The 11,298-nt window shown below is 32.3% G+C and overlaps 1 protein-coding gene across 6 annotated transcripts in view; it reads right to left on the bottom strand.

Moving 5' to 3' along the window:
* Positions 1-549: 549 nt before the first annotated feature.
* MANEA (mannosidase endo-alpha) overlaps positions 550-11,298 on the bottom strand; it is a 71,285-nt gene continuing 60,536 nt past the window's right edge. For all 6 annotated transcript variants that reach the window (XM_072642853.1, XM_072642850.1, XM_072642852.1 and 3 more), the window contains 2 exons: positions 10,987-11,063; positions 550-9,987 (listed from right to left, as the gene is read on the bottom strand). In XM_072642853.1, coding sequence (XP_072498954.1) covers positions 9,351-9,987; positions 10,987-11,063 — 714 coding nt within the window. In that variant the 3' untranslated portion in view covers positions 550-9,350. The remainder of the gene's footprint in view (positions 9,988-10,986; positions 11,064-11,298) is intronic.

Raw genomic sequence — 11,298 nt, 5'->3', positions numbered from 1 at the left:
GGAAGGGTAAAGTCTTGACTTTAAATTTCAGACTAGTGGCTGACAGCTGTTCTGAGATAGCTCAGTATTACCTCTATAGGAGTGGGATTCCCAGATGCTTCACCCCAGAGCCAGCTCCTATACAAAACTACCCCCCTCCTTGCCTGGCACAAAGAGGGCCTAAGTGCCTTATGTTCTTACTTGCTGCTGTCAGGATTCAATACCCAGGGTTGTTTTTTTCCCTTCTAAATGACCCCTACTTTTGCTTGTATTTTACAGAATGTACAATACACACCAAGATGACGAATCAATAAACAATTTCTAAACTGGTGATTTATTCACCTTCTAAATTAATTAAACTCTCACAGGCAACTGACAATTCCAGTCATATCAAAGAAAATACGACCCAAGATGACAAAAAACTATGTTTCCTTGAGTTTGAAACTCTAAAGGAAATGAAATATTTTCCTTGACATTCTTTACAGTACAATTTCCCTGGGGAAAAAGGAAATTTCAGCTGAGTATTTTCAGAGAAATCTGATTTCATAAAACCCAAACCACAAACAACAATTTAATGAAGAGATCTCTTTTATTTAGCAAAGGCAGGCATAAATAAAGAACAAAATTCCATTTGCTCAATAATTACATTACAAATAAAATTTATTGGAAAAAATTCTTAATCTTGCAGTTTCAAACTCCAGGGTTTTTGTTTTTCTTTTTGCATTTTCTGAAACATGCATACCTTATAATAAATAATTAAACACAGGAATATTCCATATTATCAGTATCACTTATTTTAGTGGTAGAATGAAACTCTAAGATATTCTGGAATGTAATTGCATTAATGACAATTCCATCTAAATTTTAGACTCTACTTTTTGCACTGGCTGCCTCAAAAATATGAAGAAAATTTTATGAGAGTTCACTCAGTATAATAATGTGTGGTTTGATTATGCCCAGAAATTTAAGTCTGAAATATTACATAGTCATGTATTGGGATTGATTTAAATGGCTGTTTTCTGAATTTTATAGGCAGCATAATGTAAAGGGTACTATATATGGAGTCTGAGGAACTTGGGTTCATTTCTGGTGCTGCTATTTACCTCAATTCTTTCATCTTCCTCATTCCTAGATGAACTCTTGGGTACCTTCCAAGCTCTAAATCTATAATTCCTACTTATTTTGAAGACCACATTTTTTTCCTATTTTCTATCTTCTGGAAGTTTTGAAGTGACCTTTAATTTAAAGCAACAGTTTTCTAACCTATTCTTCCTTAAGGAAAGAAAAAACATGACATATATAGTAACAAACATTATATATCATAATTCTAAGTGAATACTTCCCCCCTTTTTTAACAGTGGTACATCTTATGCAGTGTATTGATGTAAATATTTCAGTCTGAGCACTTCTCAATGGGTCTTGACTTGCAGTTCACTCAGACAAGAATTAAATATTTAACATACTTTTAAAAATAAAATTGTATCATACAAGTTGCTGCAAAGACTACCTGATTTTTGAGCTCTTAAAATATATATATTAGTCATCAATGCCCTAATTTCAAGTAACACTATTTAAAAACGAGACTAAATAAAAACTTTAATGTTTTTAATCATATGCCCTAGCAAGCACTCTTCCTTGCAAGCTAGAGTGCAAAGTAATCAACAGTACTATAAGGTTCCTTTGTCCTTAAGGAAGGATAACTCACCAAAGCAATTAAGGCAAAGTACACCTAAAATTGTAAGAACAATGGATTAATTTGAAACTCCATAATATTTGGGTGAAATCACTGATATGCTGTATTTCCTTATTTCCTTTGCATTGCATTTTTTTTAAATGGAGAGTTATTGATACCTAAAAGGTTTTAAGTGTGGAAGAAGTTAAGTTTATCAATTTAGTATTACAACTACTGGGAAAAATGATAGAAAAATGCTGATTTAAATTGAAACATTACTCTTCTAACAGGGGGTACACTTTAATCTGAACTGAAATTTTGGAAGTGTAATCACCACTGCAGGAATGTGTTTAAGGGTTCTAGAGGAATGAGGACCAGTATATTCGCTTAGTAGAATGGACCAGACTTGTTGAGAAAGTGCACGGTAAAGTATTTGTTTGGCATTTAAGATGATTTATTATAAGTGAGTTTGCTGTGGAATGTCAAGTCCTGAAAAAACTTCAGCTCTAATGGACTGAGAAAGCTTATCAAAAGAAATTAAAAAAACAAAAGTCTCAGACATTAATTTTTTTTTTCTAAACAACTAATACGATAAAATAATTGTGCACAGTGAAACTCGTTATGCCTGTCAATATTTGCACATTTAGGTAAGGAGAGTGTATTAAAAGGTAACTGCTGTTACTCCTTAGTCATTAATCACCAATCAAAAAGAAACTTGTATATTAAAAATAACATCCCATAACTCATAAGTAGAATACTTATGCCTTGCATTGTTAGTAAGATTAAAAAAATATATAATAAACTAGTTCATCTATGCCAAAATTCATATTACACATACACATCAAATCTTTTTTAAAGCTCTACTTTAAAGAGTCTAAGACATAAGAGGTTACAGTAGATTGTAAAGTTATTTTAAAGGAACTAGTAAACATTGTCTGCAATACCAGCAAATTCTACAGTAGAAAACCCCATGTGTTTAAAAACATAAACAGTTACTGTGGGTGCTATGTGCTAGTCTAGCCCATGTGCTAGAATAATTATTATGCTAGTAAACTATTTTGTATTAAAAGCTAATCTAATGAATTTTAAATAAATGAAGTAAATTTCATTATCCTATTCATGTATCATACAAGAAATCTTAAAACCATTTTGTTTGAAAAGCATGCTGCAGAGAATACCTGAGATACAGTTTATAAACTTAATTTTACAGGAATCAAAGAAATGGCTTGGCAGAAAATATTCTCTAAAACCTCTAAGAAGGAAGCACACACTATTTTCAAGGAAGATATAAACTATTAAACTGGTACTAATTCAGAGTCCAATCATTAGTTCCCTTGAAGAATAACTTTCATTAAAGCTCTGAGCATTTCATAAAACAATTATTAACTGTCAGAGTTCCAATGCTTATTTCAGCAATGATCAATATTGGTAGCAGCTATTTTAATAAATTCAATGAAAGATGAACAGATGTGACCATATTCTGTTTTGCAGATGGAAGCTATCTTCTTCTCTTCAGCTCCCACAGCACTTTGTAATTCTCTTATATTCTACTTGGTAGTACAATTACAATTTATTCTATGTGCCTCACACGGCATCTAGCACAGGGCCTCTCACACAAGAGGAGTTGGAAAAATATCTGCTGATAGAAGAAATAAAATAAAAGCTAGATGTTATCCCTACAATTGCCTATGAGGGTTAATCTGTTGATTTGATAGGCAATATGTGGTATAACAGAAAAAGCACTGCATGTGAAGAGGACCTGGATTTGAATCACATTTCTGTCACTTATTACCTGCTGTGTGACCTTAAGTAGTAAATCATTTATTCTCTTGTGGCCCCAATTTCCTTATCTCTAAAATAAGTTTAAGCTTAGATGGTCTCTAATGTTCCTTCGAGCTCTAAATTAATCATCTTATGATTTAAGAATTTTGTTTACTTGATTCTCTTAAGTATTTAGCCACACCAAATCATTAACATGGTGACAACTAGGTCACAATGGACTGTGATCAGTAATGATTTTGTGGGGCCTAATTATCTTTAGGGACATGGCAAATTCTCAAATTACAAACAAGCTTATATTTAAAATAATCTAGTATACTTTTAAGGTTATGAAACTCTACAGTACTGTTTTATTTTAATGTATTGTTTAAAAATGTATTTCACTCTTGTTATTTAATGAAAGGGAATCTTTTCCCTGAAAAGGCACTATTTTCTCTGAGAAACCTCTAAGTAAACTTAGGTGTTTTATGAGAGACCTAAAATTCTGGTCACTTCTAGATAAATTACTCTCCAACCATTTTTTCTATTAATATATTTTGGTATTTACTTATTCCTGCTTTTGAGCCCAAACCCTCATCAGAAGAAATCATTTGTGATTTCAAAAGAAAATATTGCTTTGGCTTATTTTCTCAACACTCCTAATTATTTGTAGAAAACAAACATAAATATTTAGAATTATTTCAGGTAAATGGCTTACCAGAAAATGTTCTTTTTCATTTCTCACTAGCTTATCATTAAAAATCTTAGAGAAGACTCAGAAAATAGATAGAGATAGCCTTAATCTAAGTGTTATATGCTTTGAAGACTACACCTCAATAAAAATGAAATGTGCTTCAGAGATACATTGGAGAACACAAGGGATAAAGATATGTTAGTTACAATGAACTGTATGGATTCTCATTAAGAATTTAAAAGATTGCAGTGGCATTGTGAAAAAAGCACTGAATTAAGAATTAGGAAAATTTGAGTCCAGTACAGGCTCTGCTATTAATTACCTACATGACTTGAACAAGACATAGTGTTTCATCATCTACAAAATAAGAGGAAAGAACTAGGTGGTGTCCAAGGTCCCTTTTATGACTGAAATTCTATCATTCATCATATCTTAGCACAGCTCTTGTACAGCCAGGACATGGTTGTATAGCTCAGCTTTTTTCAAACTGTGTTAAAAATCAACCAACTAACCAACCAGGATTTATCCTACTGAAACATAAAACATTGGTGACTAAAGAATTTGAAAAACCTTGCTTTACCCAGTGCGTTACACAAGTTATCATGGGACTATATATTGTGCAACGTGAAACTAGGTTTTGGATTTTTTCTTCTCGAGAAAAAACTAGTATTCCCCTCTTCTGCCCCTTACTTTAAATAAGGCTATGGTTTCTGGAAGGAAGTCTTCCCCCACTCCAAATTCCCCGTCTATCTCCAAATTATTTCCTCAGCTTTAAATAATAGTAGTGCCCTTGTTTATAAGTGCAACCAAGAACTATATAAGAAAGTAAAGATGATACTTGTTACCACATATAATCAAAATAACTTATTACATTTGTGGTACTGTGACCCAAATGAGGAACGGAAAGAGAGAGAAAATGTACAATATCTCTACAACCTTTGCCTTTAATCCTACTTTAAGAATATATATTTGTTACTTTAGAATGATTCTTCTATGGATTACTGAGTGTTATTTATCATAAATTTTGCACTATTTTTGCCATTAAAACTTTACCTCTTTAACAAGGTTCATAATTTCTTTTTGTGTGAATATAAAGCTCTATTCACTCCTATGTCTTGTCATGGTGTGAAGGCTTTATCAGTGAAGCACAAAATGTGGGGGGGTCTTTCCAAACTGGGAGAGTTTATAGTATAGACCAAGTTGGTCATAAGGGAATGGGATTTCAATTATCACATCTCTTAAAGACTATTTAACTACTACTGTCTTAGAATGGGGTTGTGATCTATATGGGAACAGGACATACAAACAACGATGAAGTTATACATCCATGGAAATATTGGAGCAAAAATAAATGTTCCATCATTTCAAAATGTGTGAAAACCCCTGTGCTAGCTACTCAACAATTTAAAAACCTAACTGAAATGACACAAAGTGTTACAGAGTAGAAGCTGCAATGTGAAAGCATTAAGGCTTTTTCCAAATATGAAATATATATATATATATATATATTTGTACTATACACAGAGCTAATAGTAAATATTTCTTTTTCTAGAAAGGGAAAAAAATTTGTAGAGTTAAAAATACAGAATTTTAGATTTGAAACTAGATAATATAGTTGTCCTTTTTGTAGGTAAGTAAACAGAGGTCAGAAAATTAAGTAGGACTTGTCTAACATCACAGTTAGTAGAAGTGCTGGGACCTAGAGCCATGTCTCCAGGCTCCTTATCACTGACTCTCTTGAGCCTACACTCTGTTCCCTAATTTTCAAGTGTGCCTTACTGGTTGAGCTGAATTTTAAAAATATCATTGAAATTGCCTTTTAAAAATAAATTAAATAAATGGGCTTACTTAATACATAATTATTTCAGTATGATAATAGTTTATCATAAAATTTCTTAATGGAAGTGCTAGGTGGAATGAGAAGTTCTATTTCACTGGCTTCTTTTGAAACCCCTTTTTATTTCAACCATGATTATTGAAAACTTCAAAAAAAAAAAAAGTAATTCCCTAACTCTGCCTTAGTAATAAGCAGAATCAAGCAAACACTGAAACTTTTATTGATGGAGAAACTTCCCCTGTATCTCAAGGTTATTAAGTCAATCCTCAACATTTGTGGGCTTAACTTATAAGACTTTAAACATCTGTGTGATTTTATTCATAACCTCATTTTCATTTTTGCATTGGCAACCACACATATTTACAGCTATGTGTAGCAGAGAAAACAATGAGAGGCACAATAGATGCAAGTCTGTGGAGTTGCTGGTATTCTACTAGGAGCTTCACTGATCTGGTTCATGCTACTGTTGAAAAGAGCTCCCTGTGCATTTGTTGCATATTTTTATTCTTTGCCTTTAAAACTCAAGTTTTATGTTGCAATTTTGCCTCCAAAGCACAGAGCAAGTCCATTGGGCTCTAAAACTTACACCTGTAGTTTTTTCAGTGAAAAATTAAAGGTGTTAGATAAACTTTGTCACAGAACATCAGCTGTAAGTTTGGTGTTAATGAATCAATGATTCAATCCACAAAAAGGAGGAAAGCAGTACAACGATGCAGCACCCTCACACTGCCTTTTGACATAATAAAAGTAAGGTTCAGATTAAAAAATGTTCAAGTTTAAAGAACTGTGTTTGCTGTACAGTATTTGTAGCACTTTAGATGTGTTATGAGAAGTGAATGTTATCTGAAATAATTTTCTTTTAATTGAGACATTAGTGCAAAAGGTCACAGAATTCTAGGGAGAAAAATGTTTTGCATGTTACTAATTTTATTTTGTGTATTTCATTTTATGAGTTATTTCATGGTTGCTATGTCAGGAAAAGTGCATATTTTAGGAATTAATATTTTGTTATAAAGAACTGCATGCAGAAAAGTATATTTTCAGCAATCTTTAGTAAAAGATTACAGTTTTTGGTGGTAGAGGAGAACCTAACCCCCTATTTGCCATAGGTTCAATGTGTCAACACTTGCATTTTTAACTTTCATGTCATTTTACAGGAATGCTACCCTCCTGAAAGTTGAAGATTGACTTTCACTCTGAATATATAAATTAGTTCAAGGTCTTGTAGTTGTAGAAGGAATAGAGAATAAATTAAAACTATATTGATAATGTGCAAGTAATATTTAAAAATTAATACACTTGTATTACCTACTTCATCGGTCTTTGTGAGGATAAAATGAATAAGGTATGTAAAATGTTCTGCAAACTGTAGAACATTAGAATAATATCAGCTATCATCATCATTATTGCTATAATTACTATGTTCTTGTAATTTATATAAACTAGTCTTATTTTTTTCTGGTGTGATGAAGGCACTAGATATATCCCTATATATCAAAGGAACATGTAAAGGTGATTAAGCTAGACTAAAATGCTGCTGATTTTTCAATTATCTGTGATATCTTGACATTACTGCCTGCTCTACATGTCCAGATAAATAAAGCACAGGTTAAATTAAGGGTCATGATGTGTTTGCTTTTGTATCTGAATGTATATTTCTGACTCCTTTTCAAAGACAAATTTTGATACTCTGGATGACCTATTGTTTTATTTGATTCTCATCTCTTCTCCCCTACATGAGATTCTACATTTAACTTTAACTGTATTGTTCTAAGAGTAGATTCTGTACATTTTGTTGACTGGGGTTACAAGTATGTAATTTAAAGTACTACTTAAGGCTGCATTTTGACCTCGTGGTTTTGGTGGTAAGTTGGTAGATGAATTTCAATACTATGAGTGATTAATATCTGACAATAGGTTATTTTTAAAAAGCAAACATCTACTGTTAATGACCACTGATCTCCATATTTAAGTGTTTTAATTATCAGATTAAAGGTGCTATGAAAGTGCCAAGTACTAAATGACACATATATTTCTATATATTGAAAGAATTAACATTATTCTTGTTCTCACCATAATAAAACCAAACTTGGATAAAGTAAATTTATCAAAATAAAATTAACACAAATTATTCATTCAATTTTTCCTATGTACATTTAAATAATTTTATACAGCAATATATCAATCTGTATATATGTCATTTCCTAAAATGGATTTTGCCTTTCAAGTTAGAACTGAAAATAAAATAATATACATATAAACACTGACTACAGGCTGTACTCAAGTTTTACCTGAACTAGATATGGGGGGAAAAAAAGTCTTACATTCAGACTAATTTAAAATCTTATTGCTGAATTCAATCCAATGATAATCACTTCTTTAACAAACCTAAGGAACAGGAATAATAAAACATGACAGATACCACAAATAGTCTAGGAAAAAAATAATTTTTCACACTATTTGAATAGTTTTAAAAATATATATGTATATATGCACATATATAAATATATATGACAGAGATGAACTTGTATATGGTATTTTACTAATCATTTTATCTCTAAAAGTCAGGATATTAAAGACCCCAAACAAAACTCTTTCTGACACAGAGAAGGCATTTATGACTTGCATAGCATACAGCATAGCATAGGTACTCAGAAAATAGCAAAATGACAATATACATCAAGCTATGCAGAAAAGGCCCTTTATGTTTAAGAATGATTAATAAAGTTAACTTAAGGAATAGATTATGTCTATGTTGTGTCTTATGGAGAATTTTTTTGTTTTTGGTTCCAGTAACCAGTAGCCTCAATTCTTAAGAAAGCATGAAGTTAGCTAGCTGAATAACTGGAAGGAAATGGCTTTCAAAACTGAAGAAGGAAACACATAAGTTAGCAATTCTTTTAGAATACTTTGCTTTTCTACCACAGTGATTTCGACCACAGACAAACAAAAACTGGTTTCTGTGTCCAGGAAGCAAGTGGCCTCTAATTAGAAGCTAATTACTTGCTGCACAACGGGCTACAAAACAAAAAGTAAATTATCATAAAAGCAGAATTTCAATTCCAGCCTTAAACGATATAAACTATGCTAATACTGTACATAAGTGTTTTACAAATTATCTTAGAAAGGTTAGTTAAATCTAATTTACAGAATATTAAAATTTGTACAGCCACCTTTTCAAATACTTTCAAGATTCAACTTGAAAGAAGTTCACAATGACAGTATGCTATTTCAAAATTTTACAAAAGTCTGTATTCTTTCTAATGAAGATATAAGAATAATGCACATTGTCTTCAAGATTTCTTCTGTACACCTGACAAATACTGTGCATACTGTGATACACTGGACTGTTTTGATTATGAGTACACTTTGGACTAAGTATATTAAAATGACCACTGGATTCACTCACTTCATGCAAGCCACTGTTCCTTTTCCTTACTGTATTTTTCAGACCACTTACGAGTGAGTTCCAGATAGATACCTGGTTTGTGAGGCTGGTAATCAAGGTATACTTTGAGTTCAGTTCTCTTGGGAACTGCTTTTTCAATCTGAGTCCCTTCATGCCACTCATTAAAGGAGGTGATGGAAATAGCATCAGGTTGCACCTGAAGAGCAGCACTGAAGGCAGTTTCAAAGTACTTCCCATTGACTCGGTTCCGAGTGTTGTGGTTGTTCCAGGGGCGGATGTTGGTGTCTATGTATCCTGGCCCCACACTTGGGATAAACAGTAAGCTGTTGCTGTCACAAAAGGCTTTTAGGCCTGCCCAGTTGTGATGTGATGAGCCATAAGAAAAGCCATTTGTGGCAAAGTATGTGTAAATTCCATCAAAACCACTTCTCTGGATTTCCTGTTTGTGTCTTTCTTCTACAAGAAGGGCAATGAACAATCCATCATAAGGAGTGTTACGAATACTCAGGGGCCCTGAGGCAGTTAAAAGATTGGCCCACGTTTCTGGCTTTGTGAAATAAGAATCATACACATAAAACATGGGCAGCATTCTGCCAGTGTTGGTCTTATACCTGTAAAAAGCTGGATGGCTTCCATATCTAGAAAACAAACACATAAAATACTAATGTAAATAATCAGAAATAACTAATGAGAGAAAAGCATTTTTTTCCTATCAACTTGAAGATTATCAGGGCATTTTGAAGACAATATTCATATCTTTTAGCCAAAAGCTGCTATATCATTGTATTTTGAATTTTTTACAGAGTGAAAATTAGATCGCAGATACACCAATAAACAAGAGTTATACATAAAAAATCCTTAAGCAAACAAGGAAATTAAAATTGGTATTAGTATTAAATACTCTTCCAGGTCTCATAAGGTTTTTGAAAGAGCATCATATATCTGTTATATCCTCCAATCGTTTGAGGAGAAATAAAAATCTCCTTTCCCCTCCACGTGGAATGATTTTAAATGAGCGCACTATAAATCCTTCAATTTGTACCATAGCATTCAACATATCATGTTGTGACGCATTTTTTAAAAAAGTAAAATTGTTAATAGTACAATAATCTGAAGACAAAAACAGCTAACCACGTTCTTCTACAAGAAGTCTAAAGAGCTTACCAAATAAATTAAATGATAAAGAAAGTAGCTTTCTTGAATTCATTTTGTTATTGTTGTTTCAGTCATGTCCAACTCTTCTTGAGCCCACAGAGTGTTTTCTTGGCGGATGCTGCTGTTTCCTTCTCCAGCTCATTGTACAGATGAGAAAACTGAGGCAAACAGGGTCAAGTGACTTGCCGAGGGTCACACATGGCTTGTATGTGAGACCAGATTTGACTTCAGGTGCCACCTAGCTGTCTTATTCCTTGTACTTACACTATAACTGAATGTTTTGGTCCTTCTGAAATGTTTAACTTAGTTATTTGTGAGATGGTTCACAAATTACAATGTAAAGTCAATTAAATAGCAAATAATTTTGTTGCAGATTATTAAACAACTTCAAATATTATTCAAATATTATTAAGTAAATATAAGCTTGTTTATAAAAGAAGGTAAAAGAACAAACAACAGTAATAATCATTAAAGAAACTCACTTGTCTATAATGTACTTGATACTTTTGTGCATACTGTGATCATCTCGATTCTTATATGGTTCAATGTGAAAAGTAACCTGAAAAAAAAGTATCAGATTAGGAGGGTAAAATGGAAATTCTATATTAAGTCCAGAATAACTCAAAGTCTACCTGGTATCAAGTATAAATTAAATGATTTTTTAGTCATAGCTTTCAATGAATGATTTTGAACATTAGTGTCAAATACAGTATTAACTGCATGAATTAATTACAGCCTTATATCAGCAGTAGGCCAACTTGCTTTATATGTTATGCTGATATATAAAACCTAGA

Source organism: Notamacropus eugenii, chromosome 2 (assembly GCF_028372415.1).
Source record: "Notamacropus eugenii isolate mMacEug1 chromosome 2, mMacEug1.pri_v2, whole genome shotgun sequence".
Taxonomy (NCBI): Eukaryota; Metazoa; Chordata; class Mammalia; order Diprotodontia; family Macropodidae; genus Notamacropus; species Notamacropus eugenii.
This window is presented reverse-complemented; position numbering and strand designations above follow the sequence as displayed.